The sequence below is a fragment of the Drosophila novamexicana genome, unplaced genomic scaffold (assembly GCF_003285875.2).
Source record: "Drosophila novamexicana strain 15010-1031.04,08,12 unplaced genomic scaffold, DnovRS2.1 tig00000387-arrow-pilon, whole genome shotgun sequence".
NCBI classification, from domain to species: Eukaryota; Metazoa; Arthropoda; class Insecta; order Diptera; family Drosophilidae; genus Drosophila; species Drosophila novamexicana.
The window spans coordinates 2,425,713-2,452,003 of record NW_020824800.1 but is presented as its reverse complement, the minus strand read 5'-3'; the positions used below and the strand labels follow the sequence as shown (position 1 = coordinate 2,452,003).

The 26,291-nt window shown below is 39.3% G+C and overlaps 2 protein-coding genes across 4 annotated transcripts in view; one reads left to right on the top strand and one right to left on the bottom strand.

Annotated features, from left to right (window-relative positions):
* LOC115760259 (HEAT repeat-containing protein 1 homolog) overlaps positions 1-26,291 on the top strand; it is a 51,138-nt gene that overhangs the window by 15,881 nt on the left and 8,966 nt on the right. The gene's annotated exons all lie outside the window — the stretch shown is intronic.
* On the bottom strand, positions 391-12,348 carry LOC115760262 (sodium/hydrogen exchanger 9B2-like). 3 transcript variants are annotated; one of them, XM_030701526.1, is made up of 6 exons: positions 12,256-12,348; positions 4,183-4,442; positions 3,772-3,886; positions 2,072-2,323; positions 1,838-2,010; positions 391-1,772 (listed from the first exon to the last, which is right to left on the bottom strand). In XM_030701526.1, the coding sequence occupies exons 2-6, from the start codon at positions 4,429-4,431 to the stop codon at positions 492-494; spliced, it is 2,070 nt and encodes a 689-aa protein (XP_030557386.1). In that variant the 5' UTR covers positions 4,432-4,442; positions 12,256-12,348; the 3' UTR covers positions 391-491. The 3 variants fall into 3 exon arrangements, with proteins under 3 accessions (XP_030557386.1, XP_030557388.1, XP_030557387.1); XM_030701528.1 differs by having other exon boundaries at positions 4,183-4,437; positions 12,256-12,342; XM_030701527.1 differs by lacking the exon at positions 12,256-12,348 and adding an exon at positions 7,354-7,463 and having other exon boundaries at positions 4,183-4,437.

Here is a 26,291-nt window from a genome sequence, read left to right as displayed (position 1 = left end):
TAGGGCATTTGATCCTACTCCAAAAAGTATGCTATGGAAAATGAACAAAGAAAGGCAGCCCGTCGACTTATAAAAGGGCTACAGCGAGCACACGAACCTCAGCTAAAAAATCCAAATCGAATAATGAAAGTGCCTTTTCTTAAGCCCACTGCATAAAAGGTTTCAGGTTCGAATCCCAAAACATTGAAATGCCCAATAAAGGAGACGGCCCAAAAGGCCGAATAGGATTTAGAATTGTAAAAGACGGCTTTTCATGTAAGATTTGAAGAATTGAATCTTCTTGTTCTTCAGTTAATCTCACGTCAGCTCAGCTTCGATTTGTCTAGTTCTTGCGACATTCACCCATAATAAAACACAATATATAATCAATTAAAACTTATTATTTATTTGGAATGCAACTCCACTATGCTAAATACTGTATAATAACAATCAACATTATATTTTAGTCCAACAAAAAACTGGAGCAGGACGCAAAGTACGCAGATAGGAATTTACTTATTTGCGGTATATGATAGATTTGTTAAATGTGCATTACTCTGCGTATTGTCGTCCGTTTGCTTGTCTCTGGGCAACTCGGGATCCTCGCGCTCCTCCTCCTCGTCGATGATGCTTATGTCGCGTATAGAGGGACGATGACTGCGACGCCAGCCGGTCAGATCCTGGGGCTGCTTCGTCTTGGTCAGCATTCTAGTGCCGGTCACGGATATCAGAATGGCGCCCAGTGGAGCTGTCAGCACGATGCTGAAGACGCAAATGGTCTGCACAATTTCAGCCCATTTGCGTTCCTCGTCTGTGGCATCGTTGCCCAGATTCTTTAGGGCCACGGGCCCCAGAGCAGCCTGTACCGTTGCCTTGGCCATCCAGGAGAGGCCGACAAAGAACTTCTCTTTGGTGTTCAGGCGATCGCCAAAGGCAATGCCAGCTGTGACAAAGATGCGTATGATGACGCCCGTAAAGATGCAGGCCGCTCCAATGGAGACTGTGTGCGAGTCCAGCTCGCTGATCTTGATTGTGGCGCCGGTCAACCCGAAGAGAATCGGCTCAAAGATCATCCAGAAGATCTCGAACGCAGTCGATACCGGATTATCATCGACCTCCCAGCCGTCCTTGCACCAGAACAGATTCGATACGAAGGATGAGAAGACGACGGCCAAGGGCCCGGCGCCTTCGAAGCCTAGCTCCTCGCTGCCATAGATGGCCACCAGGTTGCCGGCGAAGAGCATTAGCGTGCGCAGCGGCACCACATAAGCATCGCCCTTCTCCGGAAAGATGCGCGCCAACGAGCCCCAGATAACGCCAAAGGCCAGGCCGCCCAGTATGCAGACCGGCGCCTGGGCAATCTGATAGCCCAGTCCCTTGTCCGAGAACATAATTGTGCTGACAATGCCAAAGATGGCCACAGAGAGAGCGTCGTCAACGCCGGCGACGGCAACCACAAGCGTGGGTATGCCCTTGACCACGCCATAGCCCTTGGTGCGCAGCCGGAACAGGCAGGGCACGACGACGGCTGGCGAGATGGCGGCAATGATGGCGCCCAGCATGCAGCCCCAGATCCAGGGCAAGTCGAGCAGAAAATGTGACATGACCGTCATGATGGCGGCCTCCACAAACCAGGGCACAATGCCCAGCTTGAGAATGGTCTTGTACACCTTCTTGAAAGCTTCCGGTTCCATTTCGAGGCCAGCTCGAGTCAGGATTATGGTTAAAGCGAACTTGCGAAGATGCGCCGTCACTTTCGAGAAGTCGCCGTCGAGATCCACCCAGCCTACGTTCTGGAAGCAGCAGGAAAGTCATAAGAAATTGATCTAAATATTGGCAGTGGAGACTCGCGACTCACCTGGAAGAGTATGCCCACTAGCAGCATGCCAATCAGACGTGGCAGGGTTGTCAGCGATATCAGATAGCCACCGAAATTGGCGGCCACGGTGAGCACCACCAGGCTAAACAGTTGACCGCCCGGCGCAGCTGTGTCCCCGATAATCACAAATGCCACAATCCAAAGTAGCAGACCTGCAGGAGAAGCACATATCCGTTGAGAGAGAGAGATTGATTGGATAATATGCTGACTCACCAATCAGAATAAGAACAATGAGACGAGAGAATGTCCTGAAGGTGGGGCACAGCGGATAGGGAAAGATCTTTTGCCAGAAGGGCGGCTCCCATGACTCGCTCGGCTCCTCGCCGCGGCATTTCAGGCAAAAGGTGTAGATCCACGAGTCCTCCACATAATTTGCCCCATTGCCGTCCTGCGAGTTCGGCACCTGCTGCTGATGCCCCTGGTACTTTCCATTCAGCACATCCAACGCACTCTGCCTGTAGTTTTCTGCAATGGGTTGACAAGATATATGGTATATGAAATATGCCGAGTGCACGAGAACTACAAGAGTGTACTCTGATTACGAGTCTATAAACAAATTATATCATCATTTAGCATTCGATTCTAATTGTGTCTGCGACTGAACATACAATCATCAGAACAAGCGTGCAATTATTTGAGCAATTGACTGACTAAGAGATACCCTCGATTTCGGTATGATATGATTAAATGACATAGTACTTAATGATCCCATAGGAAACTGTCTCTAGTCTGCTCTGTTTCTATTTTTATCATTAGCTGACGCTTATAACTTAAAATTATAATTATAATTCCCAAAAAGTTAAGGCTTCAACAACATCTTATCACATACATAAGATATATTATATATATATTACTATATTAATGATATTTGGGATATGTTACATCTTATACTGTCTTATCATATGGATATTCGCACATGATAACTGACACATTTTATTTGATTAATATTGAAAGTTTTCGAGTTTTAAGCGGTTTATCAAGAATTCATGCTCTATATACCCCGTATGGCGACTGGTACTAAGCTCGATTGTCTGTGTTTTCAAGTTTCGAATGGCAGCTGGAAATTGGAAATCACTTTCCGGACTGCTAATTGATAATGTTAACGGTGCGATGGCAAATTAGATTGACAATAGAAGCACAAGTGCTCAAATAGAAACCTATCGTAAACGTATTTGCTTTTGCCAAACGTCATGCGTTGGCCTTCGGTACCTTCTTTGAAATTGGCATATACCCTATATACAATGATATACATGTATGTGGGAAAGCAGCGTCAGATATGTTTTTTGGAATGCTCCCAAGTCAACAAACCGAACGATTGACGCCTGCTAAAATCTCGCTTTAGACGGAAAATTCCTAATATTGCGCATACGCAATGTATGTCAATAGGTTTTTGTTATACTCTTGTGGAGCGTATTTTTATCGTTTTATCAGAACATTCAACTCATAAAAGAAGACGTCTTTGACCTGATAAATCGTACATATTCTTGATCAGTATCAACAGTCGAGTTGATATCTATATTCATTTTATGTTTAAAATTTCTTATATTGCGCATACGCAATGTATGTTAGTGTTATACTCCTGTGAGGTTTGTCAGAATATATAATGCATTCTCTCTATTCTCTATTTAAATTATTCTCTCTTTCTGTGGGAGGCAAAGGCAAATGGGGTCATAAAATCTAATCTTCTGTATAAAATGCTTATTTGAATTTCATGACATATTTGTCAAGCTAAATCTGTTCAATTGGACAAATATATAATGAGATCTATTACAAGCTCTGTCGATTAACATTTTGTAAAGACAAACTTGCAATTAAGTTGCAATATTTGCCAAACAATTATCTGCAAAGCCATATCTAATCGGACTACTATATGGTCTGTATAAACTTTGTCTTGATAGCCGATCTTAACTTACCATAGCTGTGCGTTGATCCGAGATCGCTTTCATTATCATTATTATGCAGCGATGTTTCTTTCAGTATACTCCTTCTTCGGGATGGTCCGATTTCGCTGTGCGAATGTGTCGAAGTCTAATTGAATTGGAAAACAAAAACAAAAAACAATGTTGAAAAGATTAGACATTTATTGCTTGTTCTGAAATCCCAGACGATTATCTGTGCGCCCATATCGCGCTTTGGCCAAGAAATTATCAATATAGGGGTTTTGTGCTACGACAGTCGATTCCCATGTTTATGGCCAGCTCGTAAATAACACACAAATCCAAAATTTACGAGCCCATTAGCCAGCGTTGGATCGCAATCGCAATCGGCGCCAACTGCACCATTGACGACAGCCGCAGTCGATGACAAGCACGTTGACGACTCACCTGCGATATTTTGCGCCTGGGATTCTGCTCGAACGCGGGATTGTCATAGCCGGCGGCACTGGCGCCGGCGGCGATAGTCGGCGGATCGGATATGATGCTAACTCGACGCCTTGGCTGGCTCTCGATGGCGATTGTGGTCTTGTGGCTGCCATTGCCGTTGGGCATGGGCGAGGTGCGTATATCCGGTATGGGCAGTGTCGTCAGGCTGTTCTCATCGCTGCTGGCGCCGGGCTCCCCGTTGGCCGTCATCTTCGTCTGCGCTAAAAAGATGCGCCCGTTTATCAGTTGATATATAGAGATTTATAGAACCCGAAACTAAATTCAGTTTGTTTTTTTTTGTCTTATTTCGCCCAAGCGTTACGCGATTTTTACAACTATCTCGTTCAACGTTTAGCGCTGAAATAAATTCATTATCATGCGGCGTTGGCGTTTCAGATCGCCACATTGTGGGAGTTGGGCAGGGCCAGCCGTCTGTGTGTGTGTGTGTGAATTCGAGACAGACTTGTGAAAGGGTTAAAGATTAAAGCAAATATTTGGCCTTAAATACATAACACCTATTACAATATATTAAGCAAATAAATTAAACAAGAAAATATTAATAACAATTAGCTCCAGTTACATAGTTCAATTAATTCAGCAACTAGTTTTAGTTGGTTATAATAGAATATATTGTAAGTTAAGTATCTATATATGCTGAAAGTTGACTAAAAGTCAAGGATTGAAAAAAACCTACGATCTCATTTATATCTTCGCCTTTTGGCAATATTTTTGAGTATATAAATAATAATAATAATATTTCAACTACATTTTTGTTATAGATTTTTGTTTAAAAACATAAGCTCAACAACCTTCTGAGTACTTTTTTGAGTAGTACTCATTGTCACTCATCAGCAAAAGTACGCGCTTTTTAGGCCGAGATTTTTTGTGTTCTGGCAAAACTCTCGCTAAATATGGATCTGCGCATTCATTTGACAAAAATCAATACTATTTTTTGCTCCACTCTCTACTTTTTCTTTCAAATATATAATATATTAAGTTTATTTTTAGCTGTTACTAGATAAATTATTCCAGTGCAGCTCAACAAATCCATAAAAAAAAATAACAATTTTGCGTCGACATAAATTGCCAATTTATGGCGAAGCAACAGTAGAACTTGCCTATAAAGAACATGCATCAAATGCTTTGTAAAAGTCACAAAAGGTTGAGTAAGGCGCAGGCTTTTATATTACGATTTATTTTATATGTATATGCAACTATCGAAAGTTTTGCAACTAAATCACAGATTCGTCATCAAATTTAACTATGCAATGGTTATGCCAAATGAGGGTCTGATTTATGGACTTTTCATGAGTCACTAATATACACGTGCACTTAGCTGAACTCGGTTAAAGATACTCAATTACTTGCCTTGCATAAAAACTAACTGAAACGCCGCCCAACGATGAAAGGCAAAAGCTTTTTTTTTTTGCCTGGCTTAACAGAAAAGTAGCTAAATACTTTTACTTTTTACTCGAGTCCGAACGAAAAAAGAAGCTTTGCTCTGCCGAAGATTAAATACCCTAGCTCTTAGAAGAATTGCGATATTTTTAAAAGAAGCCTCCTATTCCGACGCTTTTAGCATTTTGATCTTTAGTTAGGAGTTTATTTGGTATCAGCTCAAGATGGTATATTATTATATTCGAATACAAAGATACACTAAGTATTATTAATTTCTTAGCCCAACCAAATGCTATTTAAAAGTTTTTTTTCTCATAAAGCCCAGATATAGTAATATAAATACCCAAAGTTTGTTCCTTCACCTAGTTTTTTCCCATTTTTTGTATGCGCTTTCAATTATATGCGCCTGCTAATTAATCACTTCAGGTTCGTAATAAGCATCTTGTTTATTTTATTCACGCTCTAATAAAGCTACTAAATATAAATATGTCCATATTATTCTGTACATACATATATCACAAAAGCAATCAATGTCTATTTGCAATCAAATCTGCATAATTGGCCAGACACGTTCAATGTTTTCAATTTTCACCTGTAATTAACGCTATTGGACGTTGATATGAGTAATTCGCAAAAATTGATACCGACAATATTTATGATCACAACTGATTGTGAGTTCCATTCGTTTGCTCTGGGACAACAGTCGTGCTCTGTATGCGATGCCCCCGCAAAGGAATCGCATTTAGTCTTCCCGAGCTTTTGGCTTGAAGAACTCAGCTATGAAATACCCTTTACATAAATATAAATCAGTTCCAAGATCTTTTACTCAGAATATTTGACTTAATATTTAGCCACAGAGAGCTTAACAACAAAAAGAGTTAAAAAAACCCTCAAAAGAATCAGTAATTAAATAAATATATGTATAGTTTTTTCAGCTTTTAGTAGCTTTTGAAAGCTTTTATGTGCTTTGCAAATACTTCCGATTTGGTATTTATTTGAATGTTTGAAGTCCGTTCTTCTTATCCTTGCAACCTCGTGAACGCTTTAATGTGCTTTTAAAGCTTCGTGGTACAACCGCAAATTATGCTTAAGAAAGCTCCATTCAAAATATCAACTTAACTCTCTCTATAATTCCATTTACCTCAAAAATAGACCCTACAAAAAACTAAAATTATAAAAGCCTATAAAAAGTGCAAGTAATTGCGCTTTACGGAACTGTTCGGAACTTAAGTAAATTAGTCAAATAAAGTGCCTAGTTATTTCAGCCCGCCTTTAGCCAATAAGTATTCTAGTAGCTGTCCAGATGAAATATATCTTTATATTTTTATGACACGCTTACAGAAACTGTTAAACTATGGAATCTATATGTAACAAAGGCATTTTTCGATTAAAGCATGCCGGTTGTTTTACACAAAGTGGCGTTCTTGAACTATTTCAAGCGATTCGAACCACTGTCGACTTACGACTCGGTTCTAATTGACGATTGTCTGGCAAGTGCGTTGACAACATTTCTACTGGGCCATCACGTGCTCCGGCTCTGGAGAATGGCGAACAAAGCTTTTTAATTAGCATGCCGTTGTCATTTGTAGGCTTTTCGAATAATACTTATTTCGATATCAAATAACTCACAATGGCGTCGATCACGTGCAAATGGCACAGGCCAACAAAAATGTATATTTAAATTTCCTTTCTTCTTGCTTTTGGTGGGGGGAATGTGTCCGGCTTACATAATACCTTCGGCTAATTTGAGTGTGTACGCTGGGTAAATTTGCCTGCGACTTAAATGAGAGCTCGTCTATAAATCGCGACACTTGGCTGCCAATGCCTGACCTTGCCAGAGGTGGCATACCACGAGACAAAAAAAAAAAATGAAGAAAATAGCGCGTCGCATTGGCACCGAAACGCAAAATCGTTCTACGTGACATGTTTGCCAATAAACAGCACCGACTACCCATTTTGCCCATTCGCCAACTCGGCTGCCCATTTGGCAATAAGCAAATTTTCAAGCTTAGTTAGCGACAGGTCAACTGCCGGCCACACTTTAACGGACGCTGTTCAGAGTTCCCAAGCCATAAATATTGTTTGCCATACCCTATACAAATTATTATTTGGTTGCGGGTATAACACACACAGAGTCTTGCCTAGCTCCTAGGCTCTACGAAAACTTGAGAGAGAAAATGGTACAGTTTTTACAGCAAAGGAGATATATCATAAATATATATAAATTTCCCCATTATCCGAATTTAAATAAGAGCAGAATACAACTTCAGTTTGAAATGTTTTATACATCAATTTGATTTATTTTTGAATTTATATCTTCAGGTTATTATTTTGATTCCTTTGTCTTCCTCATCATGCTCAACCTGCTTTAACCCAGTTTCTATTTATTTTTTTAAATGTTAGTTATAAAATTTATCTTTCATTTATTGTGCCCTTTCTACTGAAAATATTGCTGGCCATACATATTTTCATATGGAACTCGAGGGCTAAATTGGATCTGAACCCAAAATTGGCATTTACCAAATATGTTTAGATAAATCAAATATTTGGCGCCCAAGTTTTTCAGTTTTTTTATTTGCAATCAAAGACTTTCCTAATCCATTAGTTAAGGTTTTTAATGTGCAACTGGTTTTGCTTAAGGTTCGTTTCATAGGCAAGAAAATCTTTAGAGTTCTTGACTTGAATCGGTTTGGTTAATAGCCGGGTTGAGGTCTTTATATTCATACTTTCGCTTGTATAAAATTAACAAATATCTGGTTAGAAAACATATATATATAATTTCTTTAAGGAAGGTGCATCCAAACCCTATCTTATTCTCTTAGTCTTAATTGACCCGGCTGTTTCTTGTGGCCATTGGCTTGAATTGAATCTGTTTTCAATCACTTTTCGCAGTGAGAACAAATAAATGTGTATTAATAACCCCAGATACCCATGCCATACGTATAGGGTATAGTTCAGTCGAGCCGTTTACCGCATTCTCAACTTGTTTGTTTTGGTTTTCCCTCTGGAAGCCACGTTCCAAAGCTCGGGCGAATGAGTATTCATCGAGCAATCGGTTTGCATTCATTCAAGATTCTGCAGTGGGTCAGTGTCTCTTTTTGCGCTGTTTATTTATTTATTATATTTTATTTTGTTTTATTTTATTTCGTTCTTGCTTCGTTTACAAAGCTTAAGCAATGCGCTTTCGTGTTAATCTAATCGCCTTTGAGTAGCAGACTGTATGGTATATAGAAATTTGATTGTTAACACAGATAATCGGCATAGATAATAATACTTCAAGTCGAGACTAATATTATTTATATAGATATTCGCCATAGACACAAATACTTCAAATTGGAAAAAAAAATAAAAACATAGGAAATTCGTGTCAATTAATATTGATAAGACTTTCGCCTGCCACTTAAAGTCGGCCTATTACAAAACTTATTAACAGGCGTGTGTATTCAGTTCTTTTTGCTAGTTCCAGTTCCAACTCACAAAATCTCTAAGCCCAAATCTGCCGTAACATGAAGTGTGATTAACGTGCAGATACCCTGTCTCTAAGCCTGAAGAGAACCCAATACTTTTTTTGATTCTTTTGTTAAAAGTAAATAAATAAAAACAAGCTAAATTTTATTTTAATTTGCCGAATTTTTATTAATAATAAAATTAAAGATATTAGAGTGTTCGACTAGCGAATACCCTTCTTAAATATTTAAGATATTATTATCTGGATAGACAAACAAAATGACAGCTTCTTCTTATAACCTTTAGTTCTAAATGTTGTTAACAATTTGATGAGTACGGGTTACACACATCGATTGTTCTCAGATTGTAAAAAAAATGTCAAAAAATTCCCTAATACGTGTGTTGTTAAGGAATTTTTGAGTAAAACTCGAAAGTAATATCACTTTTATTATAATTTACCAATTTGAAATTGGAAATTTGAAATAATTAAATAAACGCAAATTGTTTGTTTTGTTTTGGTTTTGGTTTTCTTTCGATTTTTTGTACCACAGATCAATCCGAGTTTATTGACTTATCATCAGGGTAAATTGAGGCTGACGTCAAGAGAAATTCTTACGCATAAAGCTCGCCTTAATTGATTTGCCGTGCAGCCCAATAAAAGCACTTTAATTCCGAAAGAGTTTGAATGATATACAGCCGCGCCATAATTTGTAGCCAATTGCACGAGTGGAACGACATTTTATAGGGCCTTTCATAATTTTATCAGATGCCATATATTGGCAATTGTTTATAGCTCAAATAAAAGAGCTGCCATGATTGATGGCAGCACATCGGAAAATAGTTATTCTGGTTAAGTAGCCACTCGGTTGGCAGCTTATCGCGCAGTCAATGGAACTCTCGCCAGATAAGAAATCGCGCCCTTTTGTGGCAACTACAATTTATTCATAAGAAAATCCACGAGTTCATAATCGTGGTTCGGTTTCGGTTACTGGGAATAGGTTTTGCTTATCGTTAGCGCCCGACTTCCAGTTAACATATTTGGCTTTGTTTTTTTATGACGGCGTATTGTGATTGACTTGGAATACAGATGGAATAGTTGACCGATCCGATCTCGTATGGCTGATTACTCCACTTACGGGTGTTTGATTAAAAGCAATCTCCACTCGAATATCAATCAGCCCTGAACGGTTTATGGCCAACCAATTGATCGACAGACCCGTCCCAGCCACTTATGTGTTTATGTGCGCTGTTTATGTGGGTCTACAGTCTGTCCGGATGTATTGTATTGATTGTGAGAAGTGTTTATCTCTGCTCAAGAAACATGTCAAATTGCGTGACTATCATAATTAAGTGCTCCATATAGCCCAATCGATGTTGTGAATCCATTTCAGGCCCAATCTTCCGCTCTTAACCGGTTAACGTGGCTAATGGCTGTTGTATGCCTCGAGTATTACCTCTATTTGATATTCCCGAAATAGATAAGATTTTTTAATTATTTATTATCAACAGCTCTTTTGTTCCCAATGTTGTTATGCTTTGCATTGACACCATCATCATATGAGCCAAACAAAACGCACCTTATCTGCGCTTTGTGAAACGCTTTAGTCTGCAAATTTTCTTTCACTGTAGATAGAACATCATTTACATTCATAAAGATGAACTGTCTAGCAGACATTACATGAATCATAAAACCAAGCATAACTAGAGAAGAAGATATCTTCGTAACGCCGAAGATTTAATACCCTTTTAGACATTTTCGCTTTGCAGATTTGTGAACATAGTGAAGCTCATAAATGCCGAATTTGATCAAAATATCTTTGAAAACCCAATAATAGCCAATCTTTTCTATAGCAGTAATAAGATATAGTGGTCCGATGTTGATAACATGTTGGGAGCATAGGGAAACTTATAAAGGCAATGTTTGAGTAAGATATCTTGATAAACAAAATAATTTTCCATACATGAACCTACTTTTCAACCGATCGTTCTTATGGCAGCTATATTATATATCAGTCCGATCCGGCCAGTTTCGACATATATCATGCCTGCATGAAAACCTCGGACGGACGGACATGGCTCTCTAAACTCGTCTGTTGATGCTGATCTAAAATATATATACTTTATGGGTTTTGAGTTATCTCCATTTATGCGTTATATATATTTTATAAGAATATAATTGTATTTTATATTTTCTTATTCTAATATTTAAGTTGTGGTTATTAGGCTAAGAAATTGTTTCTTCTATCGTAAATACATCTCTTAGGCCACACTAACTTTTCTCACTGCCCGAAAAGAGATTTGATCTATTCCCCGAAAGTAACGTACTTTATTCCGCCGGAAGATACGAATGCGATAGGAAAGCGTTATCGGAAACAATACGTAAAACCTACTGTAAAATTGGGTTACAACAAAAATTGAACCCATTTTGGGGCTTAGCTTCCAAACGGGTCCCTCTCTCTCTGTCTCTCTCTCTCTCTCTCTCTGTCTCTCTCTCTCTCTCTCCCTCTCTCCCCCTTTCTCTCTCTCTCTCTCTCTCTCTCTCTCTCTTTCTCTCTCTCTCTTTCTCTCTCTCTCTCTCTCTCTCTCTCTCTGTCACTCTCTCCCCCCCTCTCTCTCTCTATCTCTCTGTCTCTCTCTCCCCCCCTTTCTCTCTCTCTCTCTCTCTCTCTGTGTCTCTCTCACTCTCTCTTTCCCATTAAATTGTGATAAGTTCAATGCATCACATTTAAATATGAACAAAACATTTGCAATTAATTATATTTCTAAGGAGAAGTAAATATGAGGCAACAAACCGGTTTTACATTAATTAGTTAATATGCACACACTTAATAAAAATGTTAAAAAAAGTCATTGCACTGATTTCCATTAGATTGCAACTACAAAATAAAATATTTAATGCCAGAGCCAGAATTAATTTTTTGTTGATATCACAGCTGAATTACAAATGTGCGAAATGTGAATTCAGTAGGTTTGTAATTGCACATGTTAACAAATATGTATATATATATATATATAAATACACTTGTCATTTATTTCGAAATTTACGAATGCAATTTGCATTTTTTAATTGATCGTTTTGCCAGAATCACGTACAGCAAAAAGTTGGGGAATTTATATATATATGGTATATGTAGATTATTATTTCAAATGACATTTTCGGTTTCACTTAATTGAACTAGAGGAACCTACATTTTTTTTACTCAGTTGCTTTCTAGCCGGAAATTGGAGGGTTTTGCTGTCAAGTTGTGACAATTACGAGTATTTTGTTTGGGACGCGATCCACGGACTCCCGGACTTCCGATCGTGGCTCCGCTTTTAATAAGACTAAATCGCTGCAAATTCTTGTCAGAGCTTTATAGGCACACACACACACACACGCACACACACAGAGAGCCAAGTGCTTACAAGTATGTGCTCACTCGCACTTATTCATATGGCAAATACGAGTACCCGCAGTACAATGGAAAAGAATCGAATCGTTGCGATTAACTCGAATCACGGCGATCGTGCTATAACGAAGAAGAGCCGAAGTCTTAGCTTCGGTTGTAATATCTTTCGGATTGTTACTGATAGGCGTGCGAACCACTTGGCAGCACATAAATCAAAGCGGGTCAGCATAAGATACTCGTAAATCATTTGATTTCTATATATTTTATTCGATTTACAAGCGCCGTATATTCGCGGCTCTATTCATAAGAAAGTAGACCATATATATCTATAAGAAAAAATACTTGCTCGAGAACAAAAAAAAAAAAAAATACTTTATTTATTGCCAAAAAACATTTACGAGTGCCTGCATTAAAACGATTATCGTGCTCGGCCTTTTCGAGTAGTCAGAGTTGAGTTAATATTTGCACAGAACTTGACGAATTTATTTGTATACGCGTGTGTATGGCTCTATAGATGTGTGTGCGTGTGTGTGTGTGTGTATAGATGTGTGTACGTATGTGATACGCAAAAGTATGCAATAAAAATGATTGATGGCTTAGATTGTTTTCAACATTGTTGACTCAATTAGAGTTTGCCTTCAAACATTTCATCAACAAAATATACAATCGCGCCTCACATTTCGCTATTTTTTCTTTTTTTATTTTTATTATTTTCATATTTTATTGCCATTTGCATTTGGGCCGCAATGAAATAATAAGCCTGTCAGAGACTTGAAACAATTTCCACTTATTAATCAGAAATTATTTGTCGGCATTTTTTTGCGATTTGGGCTAATTTGATTGTCAAAGTTCGGCTAATTCCTTTACGTTAGTTAGTTAGTATAAAGTTAGAGCATTAATTAGTTTGAGTTTGCATTTTAATTGATCGATTTTGAATAATAAACATAATAATAATGATATTATGTACACTAATATTACTGGGTATTACTTTACCTCTTTGTTAATGCTGCCCGACTAAGAGATACCCTTTAACCAAATTTAACATGCCTGTGTATTACCTTATGGTGGAGAGTTGGCATGAAATCTTTTTTTTGTTAGATCTGCCCGACTAAGAAATACCCTACAACCATGTCTAATAGAACTAGATCTTACTTTACAAGGGGGGATGATAAGAAGACCTCAGCTAGAATCTTATCTATTAAGATTTTGATTGCTATCGCTATCCTGCCTATGTTCTGCATACCCAATTTACACGCATAGGGTATTAAAATATGCTATATACATATATAATAATTGTGTAGATATATATATATATATATATAATCATTTACTGAACTACAATATGAAGAACCATTTGGGATTTGATGGGCTGATTTAAAATGATGTGACACTTTCGAGTCAGCGCGCCTAATCATTGCATATATCTTGATTAAATACTTGATTACGATATTTGACACGAACTTCTTTCAGAAATGTGATAAATAAAGTTTGACTCGCCTGTCATTTTATGAGCGATGTTATCCGAGCTAAAATAATTTACTATTACTTAAAGTTTAATACCCTGAACCCACTAAAAATGGGTATAAGGGTATATTGTATTTGTGCAAAATTCAAATGTATGTAACAGGCAGAAGTAAGCATCTGCAACCCCATAAAGTATATATATTCTTGATCAGCATCAATAGCCGAGTCGATCTAGCCATGTTTATCTGTCTGTCTGTCCGTCCGTCCGTATGCATGAACGCAAGGATCTCAGAACCTATAAAAGCTAGAGATGTAGGTGCTCCTAGTTCCCGCGCAGATTGAGTTTGTTTCCGATAATCGATAACTTACTCCGTTTTCAAGCAATCGATAAAAATTGATATCGATATCCTGTTTTTTATTGGGCAATTTTGGTAAATAATAAGAGATAGAGTCACCAAACTTGACATATAGCTTCTAAAAAAGAATATATATATATATATGCATTTGATGTTGGAAGAAGAGGGTTAAGGGTATCCCCTAGTCGGGAGCTCCCGACTAGAACCTCTTAGGTGTTACTCAATAATAATGTTGTTGTTAATAACTGAAGACATTTTATTTGCTGACCTAATCAACTATTGACATATTACAGTTTAGTACAGTTTACAAAGACTTAGTATGCATGAAGACTTGTATAAGATAAGCCAAGTTTGGCAGACTTAAATCAGTTTTAACTATATCTGATTCACAATTTTCATTCTTCAACAGTTTTCTTATCTAATAAACGAATATCAAATCACGTTCGGTACGATAAAAGTTATAAATCTTGACAGCCAGCCGCCAGCTGGTCTAGAGCTGAGCTACACAAATTGTTTATGTACTTAGATTTTGAAATATCATTTAATGATGCCTATTTGAGTTATTTGTGCTATGACGCTCAGAGAACCTATTCTTCCACTTCAATTGGGCTGAGGTAAGCAAATGCATTTGTATAATTATCTTTAGCTTGATATATGTATGTGTTTTATTTAACACGTTTGAAAAGTTTTTCATCAACGATAATTAGTCAAATTTACAAGCATATACTCTACGACATATAATCTATTGAAATCAGCTGTGAAAATGGGCGAAAGTGGGACTTAGAGTATTGTGTCTTCCATGAAGATATTTAGTAACTAGTCTAGTTTAAGGACTTAATATGTTGACAGTAATTAATGCATATTATCACCAATTAGATAAGCTGTTAAACAAGCCTCTGATTTAATTAAGCCAACTATTTGATGATAAGCACTTAAACGTGCTTTACAAATTATTTAAAATGCATTTATTTTCATTCTTAAAATTTCACTCGCATCTATGTCGGCTTTCCGTGGTTATATGAAATATTTGCATGGGTAACCGCATCCGCATATGCATATTCGATATTCGTTCTCAATACGGTTTAAAATTTACAAATATATTTAAATGCAAATAAGTTTCCATTTAAATATCACTTAAAGTGTGTGAAAAATGCAGGAAACTTCGTGAAAACAACTCAAATTGGGCTCTGTAAATAAAACTGAAATTAAATAAAGATTCGCATTTATTTAATTGGCTTTTCTCTAATCATTTCCATCAAAAAATCAAAGCAAACCAAATTCACAAAAATCAAAAACTGGACACAAAAAGGTACCAAAGTAAATGTCTGCATATTTGCTGATGAACTGCGGTCGCTGCAGGGGGCAGCGGGTAGGCGAGAGGGGGAGGGGGAGGGGAGGGGCTCAGTATTGGCCATAAATTAACTTTGACAAAATTACACACACATTGTGCACATTAAAACCCAAATCACGAAGCTCGTGAATGGCAAAGAAGCAATTTCAATTAAAGCTAATTACAACCAATATCGAATGCCAACAATGTCGGCCGTCAAATACGACGACGACCACGTCCAGGATGGCGACGATGCCGCCAGTGTGGACAGCGACAGCGATTTGGCAGCGCAGTCGGCTGCGGCATCAGCGGTTGCCGATGGATGTCCGTCTGTGGCACAGTTACGGATGCGACTGGTTACACTGCGCCAAACACAGTAGGGCGTTAGTAGGCGCTAGTGAGGTGCGCTTCTCGTGCTTTCTATCGTGACACGACAATTCAGCGAGAGAATGTGAAGCATAAGAGTAGCAGAGTAAGAGTAAAAACATAAGAGTAAAATAGCTTAGCTCCATTGAAACATGGTCACACTGTTATATGATCAAACTGAAATATAGTCAAACTGAAGTATGGTCCTACTACAATACGGATTAACGGATATATTTTCATACTATTCATCACAAATTGAAATATGTATGCATTGAAACTCGGTTATATTGAGCTATGTTGAAAGACTGCCATACTGAAGTGCAGTCCCACTTAAATACAGATAAGCTGAGATATCTTCATACAATATAATGAATTGCATTGAAAAAGGGGCACACTGAAACACAGCTAAAGAGAAATACGGTCTTACTGTAAGCGAAAGCATTACATATAATCACACTGCTAGCCAGTTACATTGCAGCACGGTCACACCGAAAAAGAATGACTGTCCTAATGCACAGTTATTTTGAGATATGGGCCAAGTTAAAGTTAGACCAGTTAGTTTTTACCGTTATTAGCATAGGCGACACGCACCCATCTCTAATCGTAGATGCACCCACAATGTGCTCAAGGAGCCAACCCCAATGGCAAGTTTATGGCCCGAAAAGGGTAATAAGTAGCCAAAATCTTATCATTTACAAATGAAGTCGTTAAGTAGCGAAACTTTGTCCAACGCTTACTTTAAGCACAAGAAAAACACGCTCAACCCGATCCGTGTCAGCAGATAGTGTGCAACGCCAGGTGAGACTCTTGCGAGTGAAAGAGTAAAGTATGTGCTCGCGGGCTCGAGTAAATGTCGTTGTCACCGGCTCTGCTAACGTTCGTGTCCACAACTGATTTTGTGGGCGGTTGTGGGAGGTTGGGTGTCGCTGGGTGACGCGTGCTGCAGCTGCCGTTGCCGTTGACGCTTGCCATGGAATAATTAAAGCAAATTTGCACTTCAGACAGTATACCATGGAAAAACAACGCAACGCCGGCGACCCACAACAAGTACAGCTCGCCCAGGTACTCGACAACAGCAGAAACACAACCACAGGCCGCATCCACATTCACATTCACATTCACATTCACATTCACATTCGCAGCAAAAGCCAGTAGAGCCAGCAGCTAACGTCAACAAAGGGGAACAACGCCAGTCAGCCGGGAACTATGCGAAGAAAAAAAAGTATATATATATATGTATATACATATATATATAATATGGAGCGCGGCCAACAATGCCAGTGAGTGGCATAGACACGCCCAGGGGCGGACTTAACATCCAAGGTGTTGTCAAGCACACATACAAATGAAAAGGAATTAACAAAATAAGCATAAATACAAGTGCGGGGTTAAATACCCTCGCCTGTTATTCCAATAACTGATTCAATTTAAAACTGAACTTAACATTATTTTATCTCGCCTTAAAAGACTTATTCAATTTTCAATTGAATTAAGCATTATTTTAGCTTTAAATCAACACTAATGACTGTGTTTAGTTAAAATAAAAACTAGCAATATTCGTTGAAAATTTTCGTTGTATCTTTAACGGTTTTTAATTTAAGCCATTTTCAAAATTAAACAAATTTGTACAATTTTAAAGCAATTTTGACAAATTTTATGTGAAATCTTTTCTTTGGAAATTAAAAATAAAATATTAATAAACTAAATTTTTGGGTTTTCAGAAGCCTTATAGCTTATTATAGCTCATTCTAAATTTTTTATAGGATTCATGAGTTTATATAAACAGATTTTCAAAATTTACACGTGTAACATTATCAGAGATATTGAATAACTTTGAAATTTTCCTATAAAATCTGTAATTTAATCTATTATCCTCTTTAAAATATTTGTGCTTTGAATAAGTTACATACATAACATATGCATTTGCATATACATATACTATAAATAATTAAAAAAAAATTAAGTACAAAATGTATGCAACTAACATAAAACGAATGTTATTTTTATTTTAATTTCAATTTTAACGTGTTTAATGTTCTGGTAATGCCCCAAGGCATCAAATATTGGCGGCTGAGTTGTTCGTAATGCTCGCGGGCCTGGGAAACGAGAGAGCATAAAACACGAAGTGAAATAGCGCGACGACGACAACAACAGCTGCGGGAGAGGGAGCGGGAGCGGGAGCACAATGTGGATGCTGAGCGCAACAAGGAGCGAAGTTTGTATGGAAATGCCAGCGCAGCAACTGCAGCAGCAATAACAACAACAACAACAACAGCAGCGAATACAAGGGAAATGAGAACAACAGTGAATGGCAACAATAAACTGAGCTTGCGCCGAAATTTGAAATGTGTTAAAGCGGCGCTGCTCTCGCTACGAAGCTGGGAGACAACAATGGTGAGATGGCAACATAAATTCACATACATACGAATACACACTCACACACACCCACGCACACACACACACAGGCAAACGCAAGCATCTAGTGACACAGTGAAAGCATCAGCACGAAGTCACAGTCGTTCGCTGGTCGCATTGAACGGTAAAAGGCGAACACCAGGAGCAGCACCAGAGACAGTTTGTGTGTGTGTAACGATGTTTCAGCAAAGTTTTCAACTTGAAATTGAACTGTGCGAATTGAAAGAAGAAGCAGCTGGCACTCACACAAGAGACAGACAAATTGGAGAGCGCAGTTAGCTGTCATTGTTGTTGCTGTTGTTGTTGTTGCGGATGCTGTTGTTGTGGGAGCAAAAATATTTTAACGCAATTAGAGTCCGAAGCGTGGTCGTCGCATCAGATCCAGAGCGAACGCGCACGCAGACGGACACGGCGCACGGATAAAAGCAAATAAAAAGTGTTACACACAGTACGCAGCGCACATTTCTTAAAGCTTTTAACTACCAAAAACCCATTTTTGCAAAAACGTAGCATAACGTGCGCCTGCGAGTGAGTTAGTGAGTGAGTGAAATCGTAGTAGCTGCAAAAAGGTAGTAAGCGGCTCAATTAACTGGAAAAAACAGCTGCAGCATCAGCATGAACAAAGTGTGAGCTGTGAAGAGAACGGAGAGAGAAAGAGAGAGATAGAAAAAGACGAGCACAAACAATTTGTTGAATACTGCTGCCTTCGCACAAGAAACCGAAAGAAAGCAAAAGTGAAGAAAATTACACGCAAACACGAACACACACACACAAACACATTTATATATTCTATGCGTGTATTTGTGTAACTACTTAATACAAATGCAAATACAAAACATTAATATACATACGCACGTAGCGAAGCAAAAAAAAAGTGTTGCCAACTAGCGTTGAGTGGAAAAAAACCACAGGAAAGCAGCAAGCACAGCAACATTGGCGGCACAGAAGTTAAAAAGGACAAAGACGATTAAGCAGCTTTGCTGCTGGCGGCGGCAGCGGGAGCTGAGGCACGAGCACCAGCACGAAAGGTGAGCGTAAAATAAGTCATGCAAAAAAGCAACAACTCAAGCCAAGGCGGGTGAGGCTGGTTTGGGTGTCGGTGTCGGGGGCACAGGCAGTGTCAAGAAAAACGCCCCGAAACAGATTTCTTCTTTTTTTTTTTATTCTTGAAAAGTGACAGTCGTCGCCTCAGCAAACGGCTAAAGAGGCGACAGTGGCAGCGGCAGCGGCTGAGGCAGCGCAGTTTCTGGTTTCAGTGCGCGCCTTCGTATTCGTTTTCGTATTGTGGGTGTCGTGCGTGCTCGTGCACGCACGAAGACGGCCGCCTTTGGCTCTCCCACGCAATTGTTGTTGTTGTTGTGGTTGTTGTTGTTGTTGCAAACACACTTCAGACTGGCAAAACCAAAGCGAAAGAGCAACCTGCAAGCCTAAAACAACAACCGCAACAACAACAATTACGTTGATGTCAGCAGCAATGGCGGCGACGGCGACGGCGACGGCAACGGTGATAACTCATGTCCTACTGACATTTTTGGGTCAAAAACTAAAATATTATGTGTGCTTCCTCTGCTTGCCTCCCACCCTCCCCCCCCCCCCCCTTTCTTCATTCGCTCAAAGCTCCACACTAGCACTGTAATGTTTAGCTGTAGCTGTGTTAGTATTTGTTTTTGTATTTGTATTTGTGGCTTGGCAGTCAATATTTTATGCGTCTGCTCCGTCTGTTGCTCTCCCTTTCTCTTTCTCTCTTTCTCTCTCTCGCTCTTTGTTTCTGTCACATTCCGACAGATTAAAATTGCATCCGGTCGTGTTTTAGCTTCGCTTTTAACATACAAAATTACCACGCACAGCGAGGAAAGGTTCTAAAAGGGCGCTACAACAACAACAACAGCAGCAGCAATGAAAGCGGCGAAAACAAACAAAATGGCGGGGAGCAACAAAAAAAAAACAGAAAGCAAAAATGAATTCAGAGCAAAAGTCTTAATTGAAATTTTTGCTTGAAATATGTACAGTGCGATTTTTACACTGAGCTGTGTTCGGTGCCACCTAAAAATGGAAAGCAAGGCCATGAAGTCGAAATGCCAGCGACACACATGTGTGTGTGTGTGTGCATGTGTGTGTGTGTGTGTTTTAGCGTATCTTTGCCAGCGGCAACTTTTGTTTGCCACTCATGCCAAAAGTCGTGAGGAGAGGGTAGCCGCTATCCCCTCCCCCTCGCACTCACACTCACTCACACACAGGACACAATCTTGAATGACTTTTTTTTGTTGTCTTTGTATTTGTAACAACATTTTTTAGCGTGGCGTGCAAATTGCTGCCACTGAGCCGTTGTTTGGCTGTTGAGGCATCTCTTTGTATCCTGTGTTACGGTACATGGGTAATCAACGCTAAGCCAAATAGCCAAAAGCTGAATATGCGATGAAGAGCAATTACAGCGCCTTTGCCAAATATGCCAAACAATTTTTTGAGTTTTTTATCTGATTTTGCTCACGTACGACATCAAAAATTCATAGCTCTGGTCGTTCGAAAATTATTAACAGATGAAGGTAAACTTCATGATAATGATAATAATATTCATAAAAAGCTTTTAAAGTTATTAGGTATTATTATTATATATTATATCCATAGATTGGTCATTTCATATTCAGATATTAACACTTCTTGCGATTAGTGTGTTTTGCGAATCTATGGTATATTACGCATACGTCCAGTTGGCTCAAAGACTTGTCGTGCGACGTAAGCTGACTTTAGATTGATGTTAACTGGTCGCCCTTATCAATTGTCTTGTCAAGCAATTTGTTGCTGCTGCTTGAAAAATGAAAATACATTTCTATTGCATACTTATTTGAGCTGCCTTTTGTATTAGCTTGGGCGCGACTCTACAGGGGAAGAAAACCCTAATTCATTATGAATTATCTTGTTGTAAAGCGTCGCTAAGCAAGGGAAAATGTAAAAGTTATTCCTGACAACAAATTGAAACAGTGGAGAAAGCTTACAGACAGATTTTATCAAAATGTTAGAGGCATGATCTGAGCATTAGAGGCTGACATCTTCAATTCTATGAATATGTTCACTATTCATATTAGATAATTTTTATTTTACTTTGTCGTAAATCGACGCGCTCTCATAATGTATATATATTGTAGTAGAAAAGTGACGTCACATTATCAATGGCTTTGATTAACAGAATGTCTGGCAGCAGATCCCAAGCATGTTAAAGATTATGTTAAACATTAATGTTAAGATTCAGTCTGTGACTAGCGTTGAACAAAAAGAGAACTATTAGACTAAAGCCACGCATTTGATTTAATAAACACAGATGCAAAATCAACTTTGTCATCCTCTCACAATATATTGATACTCACTTTCGACACAAACTAGTTCTTTCTTATATTTCATGTACTTTTTGGCTGCGCAAATTGGTAAATAAATTAAAACTGAAATATATTTGCAAAGCACTCGTGATTCATTCGTGCACAAATCAATTGGTACACATTTAATTTTTATGCCATATTTCAAGACATTATTTATATGGAAAATAGTTTATCAAACGCATTGATAAATGGAAAGATTGAAGCACAATTGCAGCACTTGCAATTGATTGGCCAATATAAGCCCAAATAAGCTTTTGATGTGGCTTTAACACAAATGTGAACCAAATAAAGAAATGGTTTTGGATGTTAAATGAATCGAGGGGAGGCGAGGCGAGGCAAGGCGTTTGCATTTATTCAAAAGAGAGAAATTCGTGCCAGGCAAATGGGCGCAGAAACGTATCAAAGGTGGGCCGCATAAAGCGACGGCCACGCCCACAAACAACAAACGACGCCCACATGGCTTTATCACAGTCTGCGCTCCACAAAGCTATTGAAGCCATTTGGGTTTTTTGTTCAAATCTTAGTTAGTTGTCCGTGTAACTATTTCTATGTGTCTGTGTGTATGCGTGTGTGTGTGTGTGTGTGTGTGTGTGTGTGTGTGTGTGTGTGTGTGTGTGTGTGTGTGTGTTTATCTTGGCCAGCAGCCGAGAGCCTAGTTTATCTATGTGCATGTTTGTTGTGTGCTGCGCACTTATTCCATATTTAAGAGGCAATTTATATTCCCTTTTTGTTTTCGTGCACTATGCCGCAAATGCCATTCAACTTTCAGCTACAGTTTCCGTTCGCGACTGTTTCTGATTTCTGGCCGGCTACAAAAACAGCTGCACGCCCACACAGGACGTGTGCACAGCGAGTCCTGCTGCCAACATCCACAAGAGCAACAACAACAGCGAGTCCTGGCAATTGGCTAAGCTGTCCATCCTGTCAGTTTTAGCCTGTGCGTGTGTCGACGTGTAGCCAATTATCATTTTGCTTCTATTTTCCTTTTTGTTTTTGTTTTTTTTTTTTGAAATGAATAAAAACGACTCTTGACTCCAGACACGCGCCCTCCTGCCGCGCAGCAAAACAGGATGTATCTAAATGGCATTTCCATAGCCATGCTGTGGACTTTTGCACCTTGCGGCAATTGCAATGTGCCTGCCACGCGCTTTTTTTTCGTTTTTGTATTTTTTCATTTTTATTGTGTCATAAATTATTCAAACGTAAACATCATCAGCAGAGCAGGGGCGCATCAGCGTCCTTTCTCATTATCAACAGCACCGCACGCTTAACACACACACACACGCATGCAATCGCTTATTTCTGTATTTTATATGTACACATATACATACATCGTCCTTCTGGCTGTCCTGCACAGACGCTGATGACGCGGAAACAGGCGCAGGACGACGCCTGCCGGGGCTTCGCATAAATAAAGGCGCCATCACTTGATAAATAAGTAGTGCACGTAGGCATTCGGCATAATGAAGCGAGCAGCCACCCACAACCCCCCCCCCCCCCTCTTTCGCTCTCTCCCTAGCCCCTTCAGCCTCGCCGCTATCCAGGCTGCGAACATGCCCAGTGTCCCCAATTTGTTGTCGGGCACAGGCGGCGTATACGTAATCACGCATTGATATGCCATTTAGCCTGGCCTGGCTGCCACGCACGAGCAGCTGGAGAGAGATCCTGCTGCTGGGCTACATTCGGGCTGATTTATGCAGTCGATTTTACAGTCTCAACTTTATTGTTTTTTATTGCACAATTATTTTTATTTTTGCGGCAAGGTAAACGTGGCCCAAAAGTGGGCCTGCAAATTAAATTTATGCCAGCTGCAGCATTCAATTTGAAAATATATATTTACGAGCTGCTGCCGTTCGCAAAGTCGTTACAACTCTGATTACATGTTAATTAAACTTATTTTTAATGAATTGACCTTTGTGTGTATTTCGGGCCCTTTCCAATTACTGCAATTACAATGAAGTGCACTGTCAACATTTACAGGCACTCATTTGCACACTTGCACAGTTCCACACACCGACAGCGAGCACATTGAATGCATTATGCATTTTATGAATATGCAAATTGATATTTGAAAATGTTTAAATGCACGCTACGGACATTGTGAGCTCTTATAAATAAAATATAAGCGGGGAGTTAGTAATATGAGATTTGGGAGGCAAATGCTTTTGCGGTTATACAATACAAATTTCATGATTTTACTTTTTCCGTATGATCAAACCCTTCTCAAAGGTACAATATCAAATTTTCCATAAGGTAAAGTTATTCTTTCAGTTCATTGACGGCAGCTCAATTGTTCTGTCAGCAACTTTAACATGCATGTTGAATTTCAACAGCTACTTTAAGCAAAGCTCGTTTAACTCATGCTCAATGGATTGTTAACGTTTGACAGGTGCATATGAAAACTGGGTTAATCGACTTGGATGCCTGCAAAGTTCCCCATCAATGCGTTAAGTTTCCAACTAGTATGGTGAATCTCATATGGATTGCTGTCAAAACAATGGAAACGTGCGCAGGGGCGAGTGAGTGAAAGGGGGGGGGGGGGGGGGGGGGGATCGAATTGTGTTTAAGATGCTTTCCAACACTTACACAACAGGCTATTGTCTTTACCGTACACAATGGGAAATTGTGCTAGGGTACTTGTTGTCCTAGTGTTATCTCTCTATAGAAGATGAACGCCTGGCACACACGCACCCAGATACATAAATATATGAGAGCGTGTGTGTGTGTGTGTGTGTGTGTGTGTGTGTGTGTGTGTGTGTGTGTGTGTGTGTGTGTGTGTGTGTGTGTGTGTGTGTGTGTGTGTGTGTGTGTGTGTGTGAATACTTAATGGCAAGCATGTTTTGTCTGTGCGATTAATTCCATTGGCACCGATTGAAACTTTCCGCTTCAAGGCAGCAATAAATTTGCGACTGGATATATATTTACAATACTCGTGCATGTATCGCAAATGAGCACACACTGGGACTTGAGTGTGTGCGTTGTGTGTGTGTGTGTGTGTGTGTGTGTGTGTGTGTGTGTGTGTGTGTGTGTGTGTGTGTGTGTGTGTGTGTGTGTGTGTGTGTGTGTGTGTGTGTGTGTGTGTATGTTATGTTTGCCATTAAGTGCATCCTTTAATTTACATATTCATTAAATTACAAACGATCTCACAGTTCCGCATAAAATTCAGTCGCAAAATGCGGAAAAACAAGACATGCTGCCGCCCGGGCTCTAAGGGCATGTTCATGTCTATGGCCCAGTCCATGTCCGCATCCGCATCCGCATCCGTATTCGCATTCGCTTCCTGGCGCGCATCTGTTCGAACTGCCTGTTTGGGCGGATGATGATGAATACAAACTTGTATTGCCAACGCTGGCATTTGCATTAAGCCCATTTAATTATACTAAGTACATAGTAAATACGACAGACGAGCCCGAGACTGCTGCTTGCCCAAGTGCTGACTTGAGCAGGGGTAAAGGGGATTCGAACCAGTATGGTGGTTCGACTCTGTCTACACTTCACAATATATGTCCAACTAAAGTACTTACTCATATGTAAGTACATGCTATACTTGAGTATATTTGCCTGCGGATATCCGCACACACATACACACACGCACACACACACACACACACACACACGCACACACGAACACGACAGCATGTTTGCACGCGTGTTTACCCTGTCGCAGTCATAAATAATTTATGCCTGCGTGAATTGGTCAACTGCCCCCAAAACTTTGGGCTCCCCGAAAACAAGCGAGCATCTGATGTCTTCATCTTCATTTACATGTTAATCCCACCCACCCTCGCCGGCCCCCCTCCACAAAATGTCCATGTATTATTATATGCACTGTGTAAATCAGCTGCTGGCACATGTTTCTCTAGCCCCACCTCGGCTCGGTGCTCATTTGCATCTAAACCAAGAGGCAACCACTAGGCGCAACAGTCCCTTGATTCTAATTAGAGCTCTGAGCGGTCCACACATGTAATTAATACACACACACACACACACACACACACACATACACACGGGCGTTTAGAATATGCGTAGGGCTTCTAAATTTAATTTTACTACAGAGATTTGGCAAGTCGTTGTCCAGAAATTTATGGAGATAGTTTCACATGGCCAAGCGACACCTTAACGAACATTTATTTGTGCTGTTTATGAATTTAAACTAAAAGCAACTCTCCTTCACTTAATTAAAAAATAGTGCCAACTTATGGATTTAAACTAAAGCACAGCTATTAAAATTAATTTAATAATTTTGTTGTTTTGTATTAAGAGCTTAGTTGACATAAATACTCGCATTGCATTATTTGCATGTCAGAGAAGCTTAAAATTTATAAATATATATATAGCTATTATCATTGTTTCATTTAAATTGAAATAGTTGCGCTTTTATATTATTAATATTAATATTTGCAGCTTAGTCGATTCAGTCAGAAAGGTTTTCATACAATAGCAAAATAATTGATTGAAAACTAATGTGCATAGTTTAATGTACGTTTATAATTCATTTTGGTTTTCACTAAATTCAAAGCACACGCTTTTTTCA